The sequence below is a fragment of the Somniosus microcephalus genome, chromosome 6, assembly GCF_052327205.1.
Source record: "Somniosus microcephalus isolate GS21.2 chromosome 6, FLI_Smic_1.0, whole genome shotgun sequence".
NCBI classification, from domain to species: Eukaryota; Metazoa; Chordata; class Chondrichthyes; order Squaliformes; family Somniosidae; genus Somniosus; species Somniosus microcephalus.
In genome coordinates this window covers 190,726,193-190,749,512 of record NC_140992.1, presented here as the reverse complement: position 1 = coordinate 190,749,512, position 23,320 = coordinate 190,726,193, and the positions used below count along the sequence as shown (strand labels likewise).

Below are 23,320 nucleotides of genomic sequence, written 5' to 3'. Positions count from 1 at the left end.
TTGTGGGATCGCTTAGCTCTGTCTATAGCATGCTGCTTCTGCTTTTTAGCATGCATGTAGTCCTGTGTTGCAGCTTCCCCAGTTTGGCACCTCATTTTTAGGTACGCGTGGTGCTGCTCCTGGCATGCTCTTCTACACTCCTTGTTGAACCAGGGTTGGTCCCCTGGCTTGGTGGTAATGGTAGAGCGAGGCATATGCCGGGCCATGAGGTTACAGATTTTGGTGGAATACAATTCTGCTGCTGCCTAAATAAACTTATCAGCTGTAATTAACCTCCCACCAGTGGTGATGCTGCAGTATCTCCATGGGGATTGGTTTAATTACAGTTTGACAAGTTTATATAGGCCGATTCCATTGTAAAATGGACATAGGAATTTATAATTCGTTAGTAGAAAGTCCCATGGCGTTTCACAGGAGCATTATAAATTTGACATTGAGCCACATGAGGAGATATTAGGACAGGTGGCCAAAAGCTTGGTCAAAGAGGCGGGTTTTAATGAGCACCTTAAAGGAGAGAGAGGCGGAGAGATTTAGGGAAGGAATTCCAGAACTTAGGGACTAGGCAGCTGAAGGTAGGGTGATGAAAATCGAGGTGAGCAAGAGTCCAGAATTGGAGGAGCACAGAGATCTCGGAGGGTTGTAGGACTGGAGGAGGTTACAGAGGTAGGCAGGGGCGAGGCCTGGGGGGATTTGAACACAAGGATGAGAATTTAAATTTGAGGCGTTGCTGAACCAGTAGCCAATGTAGCTCAGCGAGCACAGGGGTGATGGGTGAAATGGACTTGGTGCGAGTCAGGATACTGACAGCAGAGTTTTGGATGAGCTCAAAAATGGAAATGGTGCCTGTTCTGTGTCATTAAGGGGGACTTTTGTTGGAATCTGTCCCAAGTGCTGTTAAATCGAGGAAAAGAGGCATTGTATCCTTCAGGCTGAGCGCCAGCGGTCACTGCCGCCCGCACTCTGTTCAGATGCCGCTAGGGACCGCTGCCTCTGGAGTCTCTAGCTGGCGTGTGTCTCAGGCGCCGCTAGGGGCCGCTGCCGCTGGAGTCTGTAGCCGGCTTGACTCTTAGGCGCCGCTAAAGGCCGCTGCCGCAGGAGTCTGTAGCCGGCGTGTCCACCAGGCGCCGCTAGGGGCCGTTGCCACTGGAGTCGGCGTGTGTCTCAGTCGCCGCTAGGGGCCGCTGCCACTGGAGTCTGTAGTCGGCGTGTCTCTCAGGCGCCGCTAGGGGCCGCTGCCACTGGAGTCTGTAGTCGGCGTATGTCTCAGTCGCCGCTGCCACTGGAGTCTGTAACCGGCGTGTCTCGCAGGCGCCGCTAGGGGCCGCTGATGCCGGCGTCCGTCAGCCGCTGCACTCGGTCTCTTCTCGCTGACAGACCAGGCTTGAGACCGGTTTCTTGGGGCTGGTTCCGCACCCGGCGGGGCAGTTTCTTCCGCCGCGGGCCACGCTCTGGGGACCCAGGCTCGGCATCGTTGACTTCGGCCCCGGCCCGCTCCGTTGTGTGACCCTCCCCCTGCTCTCGTTGCCCCGGCCTTGCCCACCTTCCCCGCCCGGGGCCCGCTCTCGTTGCCTGGGCCTTTCCCACCCTCCCCGCCCCGGGGAAACCCTCACTGGCTCCCCGGTCCCCCTTGCTGAAGTTATCCCGGGCGGTGCTGCGTGGGTTGCGGCCGGGCCTGGCTCCTGATAGTCGGTGTGTCAGGTGGCGGTGCGGCCTCTCTCTCACCCCCGCGGTCTCCCGCTGGGGATTTCGCCCCTTTATCCCAGAGCTGAGCCCTGGCTCTGCCATGCCGGGTCCGGCTACCGGGAGCAGGGCCCGAGTGTACGCCGAAGTAAACAGCCTGAAACCCCGCGAGTACTGGGACTACGAGTCGCACGTTCCTGAGTGGGGGTAAGAGAGACGCACACATTATAGTAATGAAGTTAATGTATGATTTGAATTCACATATATATCTAAAAGGGTGGATTAATTAATGGAAATATACATAGCATAATAGGAATGTGGATGTGTAGAATATATATAGTGTATATATATAGATAGGTGCCGGGTGGCTGCATATAAATATATATAAAATATATATATAGATATTTAGAAATATACACTAAAATAATCTTTGTAGAAATATATTCCCTATAGAAATTGCCTCTAACTGGCTGATTATATGCAGTAAATGTCTAATTGTTAGAGCCTCTTGAGTAATGAACTGCAGATAATTTCTTAATAAACCTGATGTATCATATGATTTTCAGTCCTTTGTTGTGAACTGTCCCACATCAGAAGTCCGCATCAGTCCGCTGGTGCCACCACTTGTTTTTGCAATCGTTAATGGAATGAAAGTGAATCGAACCACTACCGTCTTCTAAACTTTATCATGTTCTAAAAAGAGACCACTATTTGGGTTACAAACTATTGCTCAAGCTATTTGGGATGCCATTTGATTTCTTACATTGGCAGCATTTAGGCGAATAGCCAATATAAGATTAGAACCGAGTGGATCCTCTTGGCAGTTTCACTAATATGAAACCTGAGCTAGTACTTCAGAGCACTGTTGATGATTGACCTGCTAGCTTGGCTCACTGATGAGACCTGGGAGATTAGACCTGTCACTAGGACTGGGATTCTTCCCATGTGCCTCTATATAATCCAACAAGTCAATGATGCAACAAATAGGGTATTTCTAACTGGACAAACAGCAGAAAGCCCTTTGTGATCGAGGTCTTTATGCTTAGGCTCTTGCCAATCTCTGCCTAAATACTTGGTCCTAGGTAAGCATGACATGTCCCTACTGGGAAAGGTTATGGACTCCACGTTGGGTAAACCAAAACTACTTACGTAGATATCTGAAAAACTTGGTTTGGAAATTGTTAAGCATGGTGACTGGTTTCCATGCATGCTAGACACCATGCTGACCAAAACATTTTTTTTGCTAACAACCTGATAGTTATTTTTCATTAACACACACTCTTGTGTGAGGTCACACTTGTATATTTTTTATGTTTTTGTGGAGAGCATTTGCTTTAGTGTCAGAATTTTTATAAGAACAAGCTGTTCTTGTCAGGTGATTTAAAAAATGTGTGGCATGACTTGCTGCCGTAACATTGACAGTAAAGAGAAAAAAATTATAGCGGGGCTAGGGTAAGACAGGAATTCAAACAAGGTTGACTGCCGAGTCTAACTGCATAATCCAAAAGTATCCAAGGTGTTGCAGGGTTGCATCAGGTGAGGATTTAAGTATTTATGACAACAACAACATATATAGCGCCTTTAAAGTAATTTGTTTCCCTCATGTTCTAAATTTTAAGATCGAGGCACCCATTTCCACTGAAGTGAAACAAAAACATGGTCCTCACATGGTCAAAATGTGTGCCCAGTTGCTATGAAACATAGCTAGGTTCTCAGTAGCCTCAGGCGCCATTCATGTTGCCTTTGCACACACAGGCACCTTGGACACAGAACTGTGCGTGCACAGAATGCATATCCCTTATCCAGATTGTCTGGCATCAGGGTACGTTGATCTATACAAACATTAGCCTGACAGTGACTTGAGATTTGAATATATTGGTGCACATACCTAACTAAAGGGTTCTTGTGTCTGTTTGCAAATATCTATTTGGAAAGAGCGAGAGGATCCATAAATCTTTCGGTAAAACCTTCTTGTAGAATGTAGGCAAATGTTGGATAGGTGTGAATGTCTGAAATTTGAATACTTGACTGTCCATATCTGTTTAAAATGCCTACCGAGAGAAGGGAGTCAAGGCTTTTGGGGCAGGAGGGGAGAGAAAGAAAATTGAGAAAAAAATAAAAATCTAAGGACAGGATACTGTTTGGGGGAGAGGAAACATGGACAGGTTCTGCATGCTAATGACACCTAGCTCTACCTTTTCTTCAATCTCTCAGCCTTCCTTTTCACCATAATTGGTAATCATGCTTTCAGCCCTTTAGGTCCCATTCTCTGGAATTTCCTTTCTAAACCCCTCTACCTCTCCACCGCCCTCTCCTCCTTTGACCATCCTTAAAACCTACCTCTTATCCTCCTTTTGTTCTGTCTGCTTTTCCTTGCACCTCCTGTGAAGCACCTTGGACCAGTTTTCTATAAAGTTGCTTTGGGATGGAGGATTTGTGCTTCAATAGCATAGTGCGTTTGATTTACTTCACTTCTCAGCCCCACTGTCAAGGTGAGGCAGTGAGCCGAAGTCAGTTACTTCTCCACTTGTGACCTCCTGGTAGCCAGTTAGCAACTGGTGCAGATGTGGGTGCATTTTGCCCATTTTGTAGCAGGAGTGCAATGTATTGCATACTGAGGAAAAAATAAAATAGGAGATATACTTATTGAATAAATGCTGATGAACTGGCTAAGCGAGAAACTTAGAGACCTGGGAGTAATAGTAGACTCAACACACCATGTCCAGTCATGCAGAGTAGCAAGCAACAAAGCAAGCAGAATCCTGGGCTGTATTACCAGATCAGTACAGTATAAACCTGATGAAATGGCAAAGTGATTGGGTCAGTCTGTACATGGTGTGTGGCATTCAGTTCTGTCCATCAAGTCGCAAGGACCTGAATCCAAGGCCTGAAATCAGTGTAGTGAAAGGAGCATGAGGCTGATCCCTAGTGTCAGTGGACTGTCGCTAGGAAAATTTAGAAAAAACTTGTAATCTTAAGGCTTCAAAGGAGGTGATTGAGCAGGTTCTGTTAAAGGGTGTCCAAGATACTAAGTGGAATAGAAAAGGTTAATCTGGAGCGCAAGTTAAACCGCAACTCTAGGATGAGGCGAAAAGATACAAACTAGTAAAAGACAAATTCTGGACTATTGTCAGGAAGCGCTTTCACACAAAGTGGAGGCAAAAACTCTGAAATCATTTAAGAGGCAGTTGGGTGCTCTATTGGTGGCACTGTGACTGTCGAAGGATGAGCTAGATGGGCCAAATGACCTCCCTTTTTTGTAATTATCTTTGTGATCATATGATCGTCAGGTTGTTTAGGAACAGCAGACACCATTTCATTTAAAACAAGCAAATGGAAAGCCAATGACATTTCACTGGTGTGTAGAGGGGAGTAGTTATGAGGAAAGATTGGAGAACCTCAAGTTCTGTCGTCTAGAGAGAAAGTTCGGGGAGAGGTACCTGATCAAGGAATATGAAATATTAAATGCTATAGGTTGCTGAGGTACATTTCATCATAATATCCCAGGAAAGTAAAACCAGGAAACAAAAATTTAAATTGATAATGTAATTTTATAAGAGAGATATATTAGAAGGAATTTTACTCAGTGATAAATGTTTGTAATAATTTGCCAAGTTAACCTGCTCATTGATGTCCAGTTTGGGGTTCTGCCAGGGCCACTCGGCTCCAGACTTCATTACAGTCATTACAGTCTTGGTTCAAACATGGACAAAACAGCTGAATTCCAGTGGTGAGGTGAGAGTGACTGTCCTTGACATCAAGGCAGCATTTGATGGAGTGTGGTGTCAAGGAGCCCTAGTAAAACTGAAGTCAATGGGAATTGGTGGCGGAGGAACTCTCCACTGGGTGGAGTCATACCTAGCACAAAGGAAGATGGTTGTGGCTGTTGGAGGTCAATCATTTCAGCCCCAGGACATCGCTGCAGGAGTTCCTCAGGGCAGTGTCCTAGGCCCAACCATCAGCTGCTTCATCAATGACCTTCCCTCCATCATAGGGTCAGAAGTGGAGCTGTTCGCTGATGACTACACCGTGTTCAGTGCCATTTGTAACTCCTCATAATGAAGCAGTCAGTCCATGCCTGCATGCAGCAAGACCTGCGTGACATTCAGGCTTGGGCAGGTAACATTCGCGCCACACAAGTGCCAGGCAATGACTATCTCTGAACCAGCAAGCGTCTAACATAGAAACATAGAAGATAGCAGGAGTAGGCCATTTGGTCCCTTGAGCCTGCTCCGCCATTCAATGCGATCATGGCTGATCATCCAAATTCAGTACCCTGTCCCTGCTGTCTCCCCATATCCCTTGATCCCTTTAGCCTTTAGAAATATATCCAACTCCTTCTTGAATATATTTAATGAATTGGCCTCTACTGCCTTCTGTGGTAGAGAATTCCACAGGTTCACCACTCTGGGTGAAGAAATTCCTCCTCATCTCTGTCCTAAATGGCTTACCCCTTATCCTTAGACTGTGACCCCTGGTTCTGGACTCCCCGACCATCGGGAACATCCTTCCAGCATCTAGTCTGTCTAGTCCTGTTAGAATTTTATAAGTTTCAATGAGATCCCCTCTCATTCTTCTAAACTCCAGCGAGTACAAGCCCAATCGACCCAATCTCTCCTCATACGTCATTCCTGCCATCCCAGGTATCAGCCTGGTGAATCTTCGCTGAACTCCTTCCATGGCAAGAACATCCTTCCTCGGATAAGGCGACCAAAACTGCACACAATACTCAAGATGTGGTCTCACCAAGGCCCTGTACAACTGCAGCAAGACATCCTTGTTCCTGTACTCAAACCCTCTCGCTACAAAGCCAACATACCATTTGCCTTCTTAACCGCCTGCTGCACCTGCATGCTTACCTTCAGCGACTGGTGCACAAGGACGCCCAGGTCTCGTTGCACTTTCCCTTCTCCCAATCTATTGCCATTCAGATAATAATCTGCTGCCTTGTTTTTGACACCAAAGTGGATAACCTCGCATTTATCCACATTATATTGCATCTGCCATGCTTCTGCCCAATCACCCAACCTGTCCGAATCATACTGGAGTTTCTCGGCATCCTCCTCACAGCCCACACGGCCACCCAGCTTTGTGTCGTCTGCAAACTTGGAGATATTGCATCTAGTTCCCTCGTCCAGATCATTAATATATATTGTGAATAGCTGGGGTCCAAGGACCGATCCCTGCGGTACCCCACTAGTCACTGACTGCCACTCGGAAAAAGAGCCGTTTATCCCAACTCTTTGCTTTCTGTCTGCCAACCAGTTCTCTATCCAAGTCGATACCTTGCCCCCAATCCCATGTGCCTTAACTTTACACGCTAATCTCTTATGCGGGACCTTATCGAAAGCCTTTTGAAAGTCCAAATACACCACATCCACTGGTTCTCCCTTATCTAATTTACCAGTTACATCCTCAAAAAATTCCAGTAGATTAGTCAAGCACGATTTACCTTTTGTAAATCCATGTTGACTTTGGGCAGCACAGTGGCATAGTGGTTAGCACTGTTGCCTCACAGCGCCAGGGACCCGGGTTCAAATCCGGCCTCGGGTGACTGTCTGTGTGGAGTTTGCACATTCTCCCCGTGTTTGCGTGGGTTTCCTCCGGGTGCTCCGGTTTCTTCCCACAGTCCAAAGATGTGCGGGTTAGGTTGATTGGCCATGATAAAAATTGGCCCTTAGTGTTAGGGGGGATTAAATACGTGGGGTTACGGGGATAGGATAGGGCTTGGGTGGGATGGCTGTCAGTATAGGGACCGGGTGCTAGGGTTTGGATGATCAGCCATGATCTCGTTGAATGGCGGAGCAGGCTCGAAGGGCCGAATGGCCTACTCCTGCTCCTATCTTCTATGTCTATGTTTGTCCGATCCAGTCACCGTTTTCCAAGTGCTCTGCTATTACATCTTTTATATATAATGGACTCTAGCATTTTCCCCACTACCGATGTCGGGCTTACCGGTCTGTAATTCCCCGTATTCTCTCTACCACCTTTTTTGAACAGTGGGGTAACATTAGCTACCCGCCAATCCATGGGTGCTGTTCCAGAGATTATCGAATTTTGGAAGATGACCAGCAATGCACCTACTATTTCTAGGGCCACTTCCTTAAGTACCCTAGGATGTAGATTATCAGGCCCTGGGGATTTATCGGCCTTCAATCCCGTCAATTTCTCTAACACCATTTCCCTACAAATACTGATTTCTATCTGTTCCTCCCTTTCATTAGACCCTATGTTCCCCGACATCTCTGGGAGGTTATTTGTGTCCTCCTTTGTGAAGACAGAACCAAAGTATGTATTTAATTGGTCTGCCATTTCTTTGTTCCCCATTATAAATTCCCCTGATTCTGACTGCAAGGGACCTACGCTTGACTTCACCAATCTTTTTCTTCACATATCTATAAAAGCTTTTACAGTCAGTTTTTATGTTCCCTGCAAGCTTACTCTCATACTCTATTTTCCCCCTCTTAATTAATCCCTTTGTCCTCCTTTGTTGAATCCTAAACTGCTCCCAATCCTCAGGTTTACTGCTTTTTCTGGCCAATTTATATGTCCTCTCCTTGGATCTTATGCTATCTCTAATTTCCCTTGTTAGCCACGGTTGAGTCACCTTTTTTGTTTTATTTTTATGCCAAACTGGGATGAACAAATTCTGTAGTTCATCCATGCGATCTTTGAATGTTTGCCATTGCCTATCCACCGTCAACCCTTTGAGTGACATTCCCCAATCAATCCTACCCAACTCGCGCCTCATACCATCGTTGTTTCCTTTATTTAAACCACCTTATCTAACCACTGCCCCATGACATTCAACGGCATTACTATCGCCAAATCCCCCACCATCACTATCTTGGGGGATCACCATTGACCAGCAACTTAACTGGACCAGCCACATAAATACTGTGGCAACAAGAGCAGGTCAGAGGCTGGGTATTCTGTGGCGAGTGTCTCACCTCCTGACTCCCCAAAGCCTTTCCACCATCTACAAGGTACAAGTAAGGAGTGTGATGGAATACTCTTCACTTGCCAAGATGAATGCAGCTCCAACAACATTCAAGAAGTTCGACACCATCCAAAATAAAGCAGTCTGCTTGATTGGGACCCCATCCACCACTTTAAACATTCACTCTCTCCACCACCAGCGCACCGTGTCTGCAGTGTGTACCATCTACAAGATGCACTGCAGCAACTCGCCAAGGCTTTTTTGGCAACACCTCCCAAACCCCCGACCTCTACCACCTAGAAGGACAAGGGCAGCAGGCGCATGTGAACACCATCACCTCCCAGTTCCTCTCCAAGTCACGCACCAGCCTGACTTGGAAGTATTATCGTCGATCCTTCATCGTCGCTAGGTCAAAATTCTGGAACTCCCTCCTTAACAGCACTGTGGGAGTACCTTCACCACGTGGGCTGCAGCGGTTCAAGAAGGCAGCTCATCACCACCTTCTTAAGGGCAATTAGGGATGGGCAATAAATGTTGGCCTTGCCAGCGACAGCTGCATCCCATGAACGAATAAAAAAAATTACAAACTTGCATTTATACAGCAGTTTTCGTGTTGAAATATCTCAAAAGTACTTTACACAATGCATTACTTTTTGACAAGAAGTGAATGTTATAAAGGTAAACGCCATTCTGTGTCAGCAATGTGCTGTCAAGAGCCAAAAGATCAATGGCCAATCTCAGGATTGCTACCAGTGCCACGTGCTAGTCAGAGTAGAAATAGAAGGATACTTCAGATGAATACGTGGCTAGAGGAATGGTGCCAAGGGGAGGGATTCAAGTTCCTGGGACATTGGAACCGGTTCTGGGGGAGGTGGGACCAGTTCAAACCGGACGGTCTGCACCTGGGCAGGGCTGGAACCGATGTCCTAGGGGGAGTGTTTGCTAGTGCTGTGGGGGAGGGCTTAAACTAAAATGGAAGGGGGTTGGGAACCTGAGCAGGGAGACAGAGGAAAGGAAAACAAGGATAAAAGCAAAAGATAGGAAGGAGAAAAACAAAAGTGGCAGTCAGAGAAATCAACGGTTTAAATCAAATGTGGCCACAGTAAATAATAATTCTAATAGGTCTAAGAGCGTTAAAAAAACAAGCCTGAAGGCTTTGTGTCTTAATGCGAGGAGCATTTGTAATAAGGTGGATGAATTGGCTGCGCAAATAGAGGTAAACGAATATGATTTGGTTGGGATTACGGAAACATGGCTCAAGGACGGCCAAGACTTGGAACTCAACATCCAGGGGTATTCGATATTCAGGAAAGATAGGCAAAAAGGAAAGGGAGGAGGGGTAGCATTACTGGTTAAAGAAGGGATTAACACAATTGTAATGAAGGATATTAGCTCTGATGAGGTGGAATCTGTATGGGTAGAATTGAGAAATACTAAGGGGAAAAAAACATTAGTGGGAGTGAAATATAGACCTCCAAACAGTAAGGCGGAGGTTGGGGATGGCATTAAAAGGGAAATTAAAGAAGCGTGCAATAAGGGCACAGCCGTCATCATGGGTGACTTCAGTCTACATATAGATTGGGTTAACCAAATTAGTAACAATACTGTGGAGGAGGAATTCCTGGAGTGTTTACGGGATGGTTTCCTGGACCAATATGTCGAGGAACCAACCAGAGATCAGGCCATCTTAGACTGGGTATTATGTAACGAGAAAGGATTAATTAGCAATCTTGTTGTACGAGGCCCCTTGGGTCGGAGCGATCATAATATGATCGAATTCTTCATTAAGATGGAGAATGAAGTAGTTGACTCAGAAACTAGGGTCCTCAATTTAAATAAAGGAAAGTATGATGGTCTGAGGAGCGAGTTGGGTAGGATTGATTGGGGAATGGCACTCAAAGGGTTGACGGTGGATAGGCAATGGCAAACATTCAAAGACCGAATGGATGAACTACAGAAGTTGTTCATCCCAGTTTGGCATAAAAATAAAACAAAAAAGTGACTCAACCGTGGCTAACAAGGGAAATTAGGGATAGCATAAGATCCAAGGAGAGGACATACAAATTGGCCAGAAAAAGCAGTAAACCTGAGGATTGGGAGCAGTTTAGGATTCAACAAAGGAGGACAAAGGGATTAATTAAGAGGGGGAAAATAGAGTATGAGAGTAAGCTTGCAGGGAACATAAAAACTGACAAAAGCTTTTATTATAGATATGTGAAGAGAAAAAGATTGGTGAAGTCAAGCGTAGGTCCCTTGCAGTCAGAATCAGGGGAATTTATAATGGGGAACAAAGAAATGTCAGACCAATTAAATACATACTTTGGTTCTGTCTTCACAAAGGAGGACACAAATAACCTCCCAAAGATGTCGGGGAACATAGGGTCTAATGAAAGGGAGGAACTGATAGAAATCAGTATTTGTAGGGAAATGGATGGGATTGAGGGCCGATAAATCCCCAGGGCCTGATAATCTACATCCTAGGGTACTTAAGGAAGTTGCCCTAGAAATAGTAGATGCATTACTGGTCAGCTTCCAAAATTCTATAGACTCTGGAACAGTACCCATGGATTGGCAGGTAGCTAATGTTACCCCACTGTTCAAAAAGGGTGGTAGAGAGAAAGCGGGGAATTACAGATCGGTAGTGGGGAAAATGCTAGAGTCCATTATTATAAAGGATGTAATAGCAGAGCACTTGGAAGAAAGTGACCGGATCGGACAAAGTCAACATGGATTTACAAAAGGTAAATCGTGCTTGACTAATCTACTGGAATTTTTTGAGGATGTAACTGGTAAAGTAGATAAGGGAGAACCGGTGGATGTGGTGTATTTGGATTTTCAAAAGGCTTTCGATATGGTGCCGCATAAGAGATTAGCGTGTAAAATTAAGGCACATGGGATTGTGGTCAAGGTATTGACTTGGATAGAGAACTGGTTGGCAGACAGAAAGCAAAGAGTTGGAATAAACGGCTCTTTTTCCGAGTGGCAGTCAGTGACTAGTGGGGTACCGCAGGGATCGGTCCTTGGACCCCAGCTGTTCACAATATATATTAATGATCTGGACGAGGGAACTAGATGTAATATCTCCAAGTTTGCAGACGACACAAAGCTGGGTGGGCGTGTGTGTTGTGAGGAGGATGCCGAGAAACTCCAGTATGATTTGGACAGGTTGGGTGATTGGGCAGAAGCATGGCAGATGCAATATAACGTGGATAAATGCGAGGTTATCCACTTTGGTGTCAAAAACAGGAAGGCAGATTATTAGCTTAATAATGGCAATAGATTGGGAGAAGGGGAAGTGCAACGAGACCTGAGTGTCCTTGTGCACCAGTCGCTGAAAGTAAGCATGCAGGTGCAGCAGGCGGTTAAGAAGGCAAATGGTATGTTGGCCTTTGTAGTGAGTGAGTACAGGAACAAGGATGTCTTGCTGCAGTTGTACAGGGCCTTGGTGAGACCACACCTTGAGTATTGTGTGCAGTTTTGGTCGCCTGATCTGAGGAAGGATGTTCTTGCCATGGAAGAAGTGCAGCGAAGATTCACCCGGCTGATACCTGGGATGGCAGGAATGATGTATGAGGAGAGATTGGGTCGATTGGGCTTGTACTCGCTGGAGTTTAAAAGAATGAGAGGGGATCTCATCGAAACTTTTAAAATTCTAACAGGACTGGACAGACTAGATGCTGGAAGGATGTTCCCGATGGTTGGGGAGTCCAGGGCCAGGGGTCACAGTCTAAGGATAAGGGGTAAGCCATTTAGGACAGAGATGAGGAGGAATTTCTTCACCCAGAGAGTGGTGAACCTGTGGAATTCTCTACCACAGAAGGCAGTAGAGGCCAATTCATTAAATATATTCAAGAAGGAGTTGGATATATTTCTTAAGGCTAAAGGGATCAAGGGATATGGAGAGAAGCCAGGAACAGGGTACTGAATTTGGATGATCAGCCATGATCTCATTGAATGGCGGAGCAGGCTCGAGGGGCCGAATGGCCTACTCCTGCTCCTATCTTCTATGTTTCTACAACAAGTTGTCCATACTGCACTGGAATGCCAGTCTAGATTATGTAGTTAAGCCTCTTGAATGGGGCTAAAACCCTCAGTTTGAGTGAGCCATGTTGGGTAATGGGGACAGACATCAGGGACATGCAACCTTAATGCTAAGATGAGTGAGTTGAGTACTAGAGCAATGAGGCACAATTAAATTTTCTTAGGTACTTTTTTAAAGTTGAGTGAATTCTCTGTTTCATGTTGCAGTTAAAAACTCCCTTTACACACCAAGAACTGCTTAAAGGCAGTAAAAACAGAAAATGATGCAATCGCTCAGCAAGTCAGACAGCATCTATGGAGAGAAACAGAGTTAATGTTTCAGGTCGATGACAATCAGCTTAAACGTGGCTCACTTTGCAATTCTTGGCATACGAGGGAGTCTTGACTGATGCTTCACAGTTCTGTAGTTTGCAAGGGAGTCTCAAGACTGCACTCTGATCAACAGAGAACTCCCTTGAGAGAGTTTATAAAATGAGTGCAGAATAATCCCCAGAGTTCCTAGCTCTGAAAGTACAACTGCAGAAGACTCTGCTGAGCAGCTGTACCGAGGGTGGGTGTGATGCAATCTCCTGCTCCAATGACACTTGTTGTCAGATGCCTTGCAATAAGTACCAACAAAAAGGGTAGGTTCTTGGAGACAATGTCTGCAGATAAGGGTTTACTGTTCTGATTAAAATGAAGAGTCTTTGGATGGGCGCAATAGGTAGTAAGTGACAGCAATAGTAGTTCTCAAACATTTCAGTATGGGGGATTGTTGCAACTATTGGCACAGTCCTGCCCAAGCTTCTGAAAGACAATGTTAGTTACCCAAAGGAAAACAGTGTTATTAGTGCAAAAAGTTATTTTTTAATATAAGCATACAGAAATAACACATTAATAAGCTAACAAGTACAGAAAAATATATGGAAAGCAGAATTTGCAAGACATTGTGCTCATACATTTGGTATGTCCTACCACAGACGGACAGAAATTTGCTGACCTCACAGATATCCTAGGCTACTAGGTGTGTTTGCTATACTTGTTCACTGGATTTCTCTATCTCAGCTGGGCTGCCGGGGAAAGGCAAAAGGACTGGGCCGGCACCCTAGTTCATACTTTTGGGAGATAGGAGAAAAGCAGGGAAAATTGGGATTAAATAAAATTGATGTGCAATCTCATTGGGAAGCAATGGAATGTTTGGTAGGGTAAAAGGAAACAAGGGGCATTTTTGGGGGCAATCCAGAGGGGGCCTTTATCCTGCAACTAACCTGCACCCGTTAGTAATTGGCAGAGGACAGGGAGCATGTGGCTTACTCTGTGCCATGGAGTGATGGGATGCAGCTTTGTTGACACTTGCTGAGTTCTTTTAATTAAGAGGTACAGGATATTTGCGTTTTGCAAGTTGACTCTGAGCCAATTGCAGTCCCCAGACCAGGCTAAGAAGTTTATTAAAAAGCATATCTTCTTGTGCTTACCAGACAAAGGATGTTGGTGCTGATTAACGAAACACTAGCAACACATTAGTGTCTGCAGGATAAAGCCCCCTCTGCATTGCCCCTTTGTGAACGTTTACATTTTCCCTACCAATCATTTCACAGCTTCTCAATTAGATTGAAAATTCATTTTTTTTCTTCCAGTTTTCCCATCGTTTCTCTCCTCTGGTGACGGTGCACACTTGTGCCCCTTTTCCACTGGCATCATGAGTCCTCTGGTTCCTCTGCCAAATCTGTCAAGTATGAGTCTAGGCTGAGTGTTAGGCTATTCTAACTGGCCTCCCATCTTCCACCCTCCATAAACTTGAACTCATCCACAACATCCTACCCTGTACCAAGTCCCCCCCCCCCCCCCCTCGCATCGTCCTGTGCTCGCTAACCTACATTGGCTTCCGATCTACCAATGTCTTGATTTTTAAAATTCTCATCCTCATGTTCAAATCCTTCCATGGCCTCACCCCTCCCTATCTATGTAACCTGCTCCAGCTCTACAACCCTCAGAACTGTGCATTCCTCCAACTTTGGCCTCGTGTATCTCCTTTGTCCCACCATTGGCGGCCGTGCCTTCAACCATCTAGGCCCTAAGCTCTGGAATTTCCTCCCTAAACCCCTCCACCTCTCCTCCTTTAAGACCCTCCTTAAAACCTACCTCCCTTGTCCAAGCTTTTAGTCACCTGCCCTAATATCTTCTCCTTTGGCTTGGTGTCAATTTTTGTCTGATTATGGCCTTGTGAAGCGCCCTGAGATGTTTTACTACGTTGAGGATGCTATATAAATGAAAGTTGTTTATCTTCCACATGCTAAGTGGTAAAATAGAAGAGATAGGTAACCCTAGGATTTCATTTTATGGCCATATTAGACCACAGGAGTGCTATTGTCTTGAGCTCAGCGATTAAGACAAAAATATGTTTTACTACGTTAATGGTGCTGTACGGTGCATTTCACTACTAAACTAATGTGGGAGCTTTGAGACTGCAGATCTATTCCAAATTGTGGGTAGTCTTGTCATGAGGGCCTCTGCAAGTACCTTAGTTGAGACTGACCCAAATTCACTTTGTGTTGGTCTGATGCTTGCTGGTCCCATTGGACAGTGCACCAACTCGCAGCACCATCCAGCCTCTTAAAGACCTTTGACAGGGTTAGTACCGTATAGTACAAGGAGTCCGCATACTTACTTTGACATTATTGCTGCCTATTGCATGCTTCAAGGACTTGGAAATGAGCACCCATGGTTTAGTGGGGCAGAACTAGTTTCCAGTATCGAGACTGGAATATTCATGGTCTGGTGCATGTTTTTTCTCCCCATCCCCCCCATTTCCTAAGGAGTATTTGTTAAATTATTCTGTAAACAGAATGGAGACATTCCAAACATACTGTTCCCAATGGAAGCAAAAGAATAGCTAATATTGTAACAGCACAACCAACAATCTGTACACAGCCCACAGGTTTTTTGTTCCCCTCAATTTTCTGCCATCCTCATGAAGGCCCTGCCTGATACTGGGTTGTGGTTATTGGGTGCCAGCAGTTCTAGAATCCAGCCTCCAAAGGGCCATTCATGTGTGAGCCTGGACAGTGAACGTTGATGGGCACTTCAACAGTCGAAGGCATAATCTGAGTCCGATCCATTTGTGGATCTTTGAGTAGGGGGTCACTGAATAGCAATCAGAAGTGCATATCTGATATTTTTCCTCTACTTACTAGTCCAAGGGCTTAGTGGTCATTGTGGTGCTCTAACTGTTGCCTGAGCTCACATCTGATATGTGTGCCTTAGTGCTAAACAAGGCAGTGCTTTCCAGCATTGAGACTAAGTGTGTAATGTTTATGGTCTACTGTTAAGATTCTCCAAGAATGCATGGAGGAGCCCCTCTGGTTTCTGTTTAAAGATGAACTTCATTGTCAAAGTAAGTATAGTGAGGGATGTGCACTCACCTCAAACATCAGGGCTTTAAAAGGTAAAGTTGCAATGTGCAGTAAGCTGGTGTATTTGGCTAGCAAGCTCTAGCTACTTCATTTTACACTTATGAAGTGCACAGCCACGGCCTTGCTTGCAGGTCTGAGGATGGCTGGGCTGTACTGTCACCCTGTGCTATACCCCAAGCTCCCTGTTGTTCAGGCCTGTCGATCTGTCCATCCTCAGTCTCCTATTATCCCTGCTGTGGTTGCTTTCTCTTTTGTTCTCTAATACAATTCCCAGCTCACATTCTACCTAAGTCACCTTGGAGGGTAGTGATGTCACAGTAAGATTAGTACTGATGCAGGAACAGCAATTGTTTGCCTGGAAACACTTAGCAGACTGACCTCATAAGAACATAAGAAAGAAGTAGTAGGAGCAGGAGTAGGCCATATAGCCCCTTGGGCCTGCTCCGCCATTCAATAGGATCATGGCTGATCTGAATCTAGACTCGCGTCCACTTCCCTGCCCTCTCCCCATAACCCCTAATTCCCTTATCAGCTAGGAAACTGTCTATCTCCGTTTAAAATTTATTTAATGTTGCAGCTTCCGCAGCTCTCTGGGGTAGCAAATTCCATAGATTTACTACCCTCTGAGTGAAGAAGTTTCTCCTCATCTCAGTTTTGAAAGGGCAGCCCCTTATTCTAAGATTATGCCCCCTAGTTCTAGTCTCACCCATCAGTGGAAACATCCTCACCGCATCCACCCGATCAAGCCCCCTCACAATCTTATATGTTTCGATAAGATCGCCCCTCATTCTTCTGAACTCCAATGAGTAGAGGCCCAACCTACTCAACCTTTCCTCATACGTCAACCCCCTCATCTCCGGAATCAACCGAGTGAACCTTCTCTGAACCGCCTCGAGAGCAAGTATATCTTTTCTTAAATATGGAAACCAAAACTGCACGCAGTATTCCAGGTGTGGCCTCACCAATACCCTGTATAACTGCTGCAAGACTTCCCTGTTTTTATACTCCATCCCCCTTGCAATAAAAGCCAAGATTCCATTGGCCTTCCTGATCACCTGCTGCACCTGCATACTAACTTTTTGTGTTTCATGCACCAGGACCCCCAGATCCCTTTGTACTGTAGCACTTTGCAGTTTCTCTCCATTTAGATAATAACTTGCTCTTTGATTTTTTCTGCCAAAGTGCATAACCTCACACTTTCCAATATTATATTCCATCTGCCAAATCTCTGCCCACTCACTTAGCCTGTCTATGTCCTTTTGCAGGTTTTTTATGTCCTCCTCACTCACTGCTTTCCCTCCCATCTTTGTATCGTCGGCAAACTTGGATATGTTGCACTCGGTCCCTTCCTCCAAATCGTTAATATAGATTGTAAAGAGTTGGGGTCCCAGCACTGACCCCTGCGGAACACCACTAGTTACCGATTGCCAGCCCGAGAACGAACCATTTATCCCAACTCTTTGTTTTCTGTTAGATAGCCAATCTTCCACCCATGCCAGTATATTACCCCCAATCCTGTGATTTTTTTTTATCTTGATCAGTAATCTTTTGTGGGGAACCTTGTCAAATGCCTTTTGGAAGTCCAAATACACTACATCCACTGGTTCCCCTTTATCCACCCTATATGTTACGTCCTCAAAGAATTCGAGCAAAATTGTCAAACATGACTTCCCTTTCATAAAACCATGCTGATTCTGTCCTATTAAATAATGTTTATCCAAATGCTCTGTTACCGTTTCCTTAATAATGGACTCCAACATTTTACCAACCACAGATGTTAGGCTAACTGGCCTATAGTTTCCAGCTTTTTGTCTACTTCCCTTCTTAAATATAAGGGTGTTACATTAGCAGTTTTCCAATCTGCCGGGACCTTTCCTGAGTCCAGGGAGTTTTGGAAAATAATCACCAATGCATCCACAATCCCTACCGCCACTTCTCTCAAGACCCTAGGATGTAGGCCACCAGGTTCGGTGGATTTACCCGCCTTAAGACCCATTATTTTACCGAGTACCATTCCCTTAGTGATTTTAATCGTGTTTGGCTCCTCCCCCCCCCCATTGCCCCCTGTTTGTCCAGTGTTGGGATATTTTTAGTGTCCTCTACTGTAAAGACTGATACAAAATATTTGTTCAGCATCTTTGCCATCTCCATGTTCCCCACCACTAGTTTCCCGGTTTCATCCTCTAAGGGACCAACGTTTACTTTAGCCACCCTTTTTCTTTTTATATAGCTGTAGAAACTCTTGCTATCTGTTTTTATATTTTTTGCTAGTTTACTTTCATAATCTATCTTCCCTTAATTAATCTTTTAGTTATTGTTTGCTGGCTTTTAAATGCTTACCAATCTTCTATCCTCCCACTAGATTTGGCTACTATTTATATGCCCTTGTTTTCAGTCGGATACTATCCTTTATTACTTTACTAAGCCACGGATGGCTGTCTTTTCTTTTACTCCCCTTTTTCCTCAGTGGAATATATTTATCTTGAAAGATGTGAAATATCTCCTTGAATGTAGACCACTGCTCTTGTACCGTCTTACACTTTAATCTGTTTTCCCCGTCCATTTTAGTCAATTCTACTCTCATACCTTCATAGTCTCCTTTATTTAAGCTCAGTACGCTGGTTTGAGATCCAACTCTCTCGCCCTCAAACTGAATTTGGAATTCAACCATATTATGGTCACTCATTCCAAGGGGATCCTTTACTAGGACATTTTTTATTGATCCTGTCTCATTACACAGGACCGGATCTAAGATTGCCTGCCCCCTGGTTGGTTCAGTTACATACTGCTCAAGGAACCCGTCCCTAATACACACTATGAACTCTTCCTCAAGGCTGCCATGCCCAATTTGATTAGTCCAGTCAATATGAAAGTTAAAATCCCCCATGATTATAGCTGTTCCCTTATTACAAGCCCCCAACTATTTCCTGATTTATACTCCGACCAACAGAGTTGCCACTGTTAGGAGGCCTATAGACTACGCCCACTAGTGACTTTTACCCCTTATTATTCCTTATCTCCACCCAAACTGTTTCACTATCCCGATCCTTTGACCCAATATCATTTCTGACTATTGCAGTGATTCCATCCTTGATTAACATAGCAACCCCACCTCCCTTTCCTTCCTGTCTGTCCTTCCTAATTGTCAAATACCCTTATATGTTTAGTTCCCAGTCATGATCATCTTGCAGCCATGTTTCTGTAATGGCCACCAGATCATACCCATGTGTAGTTATTTGTACTATCAACTCGTCTATTTTGTTACGAATGCTGCGTGCATTCAGATAAAGAACTTTCAAATATGTTTTCTGACAATTTATTCCTGCTTTTACCCCTTTTACTACTTTACCTTTATCATTATACATTCTGTCCCTTCCTGACACGCTCTGGTTTTTAATTCCCCCACTGCTACCTTGCTCTATTGCCTTCTCCGCTGTCATTTTTATTTTTCGCTCTCTTAAAACCTCCCCCCTACTAATTAGTTTAAAGCCCTCTCTACAGCCCTAGTTATTCAATTTGCCAGGATTCTAGTCCCAGCACTGGCCAAGTGAAGTCTGTCCCAACGGAACAGCTCTCTCCTGTCCCAGTACTGATGCCAGTGTCCCAAGAAGCAAAACCCATTTCTCCCACACCAGTCTTTGAGCCACGCATTTAACTCTCTAATTTTATTTACCAAATTTTATTATCAAATGATAAGGATTCCTGACCATGGGAAATAGAGCTTACAATACTAACAGTGAGGTTTATTATGGACCTAAGTTTTAATGGCTCCTGAATTTTGCATTTGGATGTGTTTGCACAGGTTGTCATTGGCTCAAAACCTGCTGGAGTGGAGCATCTTGCGATGTGTGCCGTTAGTTAGACATTTTCCTGCACCCTTCAGCTCAAAAATATTTCCCTATAAGTTGCTGGAAGTGCAAGCTGATAATGGCGTGGCGAGAGCAAAGGACATCTGGGATTTCAGTGAATGACGGGAGCAACAGTGTATCTCCATAACAAATTAAATGTAAGGATTGAGAAAGAAACATAGGAACAACTGAGAAGGAGGGTGAATTAGAGTCAAATCAGGTATAGAAAGAGATATAAAGAGAGGGAAAGAAAGATTGGATTAAGTGGGGGAGGGGGAAAAAAGACCGAAAGGAAAAGTTAGAAAATTAAGTTTAAATTTTTTAAATCTCAAAGAAGAATTTGCTACATGCAGGAATGGGACTCAACAGTTTAAATAGTTCTTTTTCTGGGCCAGAAAGGTTGGTTGTTATTGCATTAACAATTATCATGTCATTAAAGGGTACTTTCATTCATTGTTATGTACCAGCTCTAACTTGTTACAGCAAGTTTAATTCGAGTTTAATGTGCAGATCCAGCAAGTTCTTTAAAATAACGGGGAGGTTGAGGGTGAGCTGCCATTTGTGCTAGGCAAACAGCGGAGTGGAATAAATTGACCAACATGTGGCAATTCACAACTCGCGCTGTACCACCTCTTCCCCTGAACTTGCTGGCCGATTTGTGCATTAATAACAGCGTGCGTTGTGAACTCGCCGTTACTTTTTCAGCAAGATTTGGGCTATTGCATTACAAACTGAAACCTGTTGAATCCCTGCTGGTCCATAGCTCAGTCTGTTAAAAACAGACCAGTCTAACCATCACGATTACTAAGGACCAATGAGATCACTTGAAAGTGATGCCAAGAATGGTTGCTATTGTCCAATGCTAGAAAGCCTGTTACGTAAATGTGCTGACCAGTAAGTGGGTGCCAAAATGACATTCAACAATCACAAAGGTCACGATTGCTATTGGCCAATGAGATTGTTTGAAAGGAACATCATGACCACACGTTTAATATTGCCCAATAAACTGGTTCAAAAGTGACACTGCAATTTTTTAAATTATTAGGTGGTAGCCTTCTCGCCTCTGAGTCAGAAGGTTGTGGGTTCAAGTCCTTGAGCAAAAAATCTAGGCTGACTCTTCAGTGCAGTACTGAGGGAGTGCTGCACTGTCTGAGGTGCCGTCTTTCAGATGAGATGTTAAACCGAGGCCCCCGCCTGCCCCCTCAGGTGGATGTAAAAGATCCCATGGCTCGATTTTGAAGAAGAGCAGGGGAATTCTCCCCAATATTCTAGTCAATATTTATCCCTCAACTAGCATATAAAAACAGATTATCTGGTCATTATCACATTGCAGTTTGTGGGACCTTGCTGTGCGCAAATTGGTTGCCGTGTTTCCCACATTTCAACAGTGACTCCACTTCAAAAGTACTTCATTGGCTGTAAAGCGCTTTGGGATATCCTGAGGTCGTGAAAGACGCATATAAATACATCTCTTTCTTTCCTTTCTTTTTAATTATAGTATAGATGGATTTACACCAACAGACACGTTCTGTGTTTAAAAAAAAAACTGATTTGGTCAGAGCTGTATGGAGCCAAAAAGGATCAAAAGCTTCCTCCAAATTTTTGGGAATCTGAACAAACATCTTTAGGACTTTAAAAGCAGAATTTTCTTTAGGAGCCAAATGAACTCTTCCAGGAATCTGCACTGACAGACTCAGTGCAGACTCCTCTGAAGTAAACATGCATTGTTCTGTATCAGAGGAGATTTGTTCTTGGAGAGCCTCTTGTGTTCATTTTTACTGCTACTTTAGCACTGCTGTGGTCTGCTTTCCTGACCTGACTCCAGAGGCCAGTGGCGTGAGTCCCTCCTGGAGGGGCTATACACCCTCACATCAATTGGGTCTGATGCCAGATGGAGTATAACTCCAGTCTGGTGCTGCACCTGGTTTGAAAGGTGTTGTAGGTCAATGTGAATGATGTTCCTGCCCTTGTTCTCTCTGCAGGGAGAGTGGCTCGTGTATGGTGTAATACAATTGGATCCAGGCAGTAAAAATGATGTACCGTCTGACTGTGAACAATACTGTGGCTCCCAGCCTCGTATAAATGCACCATTCTACACCGCCTTATTAATGTACTGGGACCCTTTCATTGGAGTGTGGGCTGTTTGGGTTTACATTAAGACCATGCATTCCTACATTCTGCCATCTCCACTCAAAATGGCTTCACTCAAGATCGTGCTCTCCAGAATGTTAGCTGATACTAAATTTTGTTTTTAGAGAAACTTAAATAGGAACAGGTACAAGGTTTGTACATCAAATCCATACAAGCTGGGGTTTGCTCAGCACTGTACCCATCTGTTACTGTGCAAAATGTCAAAACAGAACTGCAGTCTGCTTCCTGATGGTTTAATACATCTGAATATGCCATCATTGGGTTTAATTTTAATAGGCAGACTGTTTTACTTTAATACTGTAATTATTTCCCTAGCTGGGAGATAATGTTCTGCGAGACCTGTAACTCTCTCAGATTTCTCTCCTTCCCTGCTATGCAGAAGTGAAGTATTGTGAACCCTGGACTTGAGAGTACAGGTCAGATCAAGAGTGTACCCACTGCATGGTCGAGGATTTTGGCACTCCCAACATGCCATCCCAGTGTACTACTGAAGTTTCAGAAGTTGATGGCTACATGTAGGCAGGAGATAGTTGTTTGAAATGTACACTTGCCACCATCATTGGATCAGCAGAAACCCAGAGGTGCAATAGAAAGGAAGGATTTTTGCCTTCTTACACTGGACACTGTTTCAGGGGCAAATGGGTCTGTTTTCTATCATTGAAACTGAAAAGGTGCTCTGCCATCCATGAGCACTATATCTATCAATGCATTGGAGCTATGGCCTACTGCAGGAAGTACCTCACATTTCTGAGACTGAATCCTCAAGTAATTGCACAATGTGAGTATCTTTGGGCATGGCAAGTTAACTCCACCACAAGTACTTTAATGTAAAGAGGGCATGCGTTTGCCCAAGGTGGTGGGGAGAGGTGGAGAGTGCCAGTTGTGTAAGTTTTCTTTCAAGCATGGTGTAGTTAATGGATGCTGCCTAGAACCAGAAAGGATGAGACAAGGCAGACAGTTTCCAGTAGTTGAAGGGCCACAGATGCAAGTTTCTGTGGAATTCACTTCCAGCGTTAATAGTTGAGGTACAAACTATGTCAACATTCGAGGTTAGATTGGATAGGTGGATGAAGGAAAATGGGATAAAGGAAAATAGGAACAGGGCAGGTAAATTTGACTAGAATTATTTGCTCACGTGGGGGGTGGGGGTAAATATTGACATGGGCTGGTTGGGTCAAATGGCCTGTTCCCGTGTTGTAATTTCTATGTAGAGCCAAATATGCATTATGATGTACATGTATCACACACTTCAGATCTTTTCTGAACTA

General features: G+C 44.5%; 1 protein-coding gene across 2 annotated transcripts in view; it reads left to right on the top strand.

The window, feature by feature from the left end:
* Window positions 1–1,275: 1,275 nt before the first annotated feature.
* csnk2a2b (casein kinase 2, alpha prime polypeptide b) overlaps window positions 1,276–23,320 on the top strand; it is a 95,137-nt gene continuing 73,092 nt past the window's right edge. The window contains exon 1 of one of the 2 annotated variants that reach the window (XM_085991064.1): window positions 1,276–1,887. In XM_085991064.1, the coding sequence (XP_085847190.1) occupies window positions 1,784–1,887 (104 nt within the window). In that variant the 5' untranslated portion in view covers window positions 1,276–1,783. The remainder of the gene's footprint in view (window positions 1,888–23,320) is intronic. The other variant, XM_085991063.1, reaches the window with a different exon arrangement.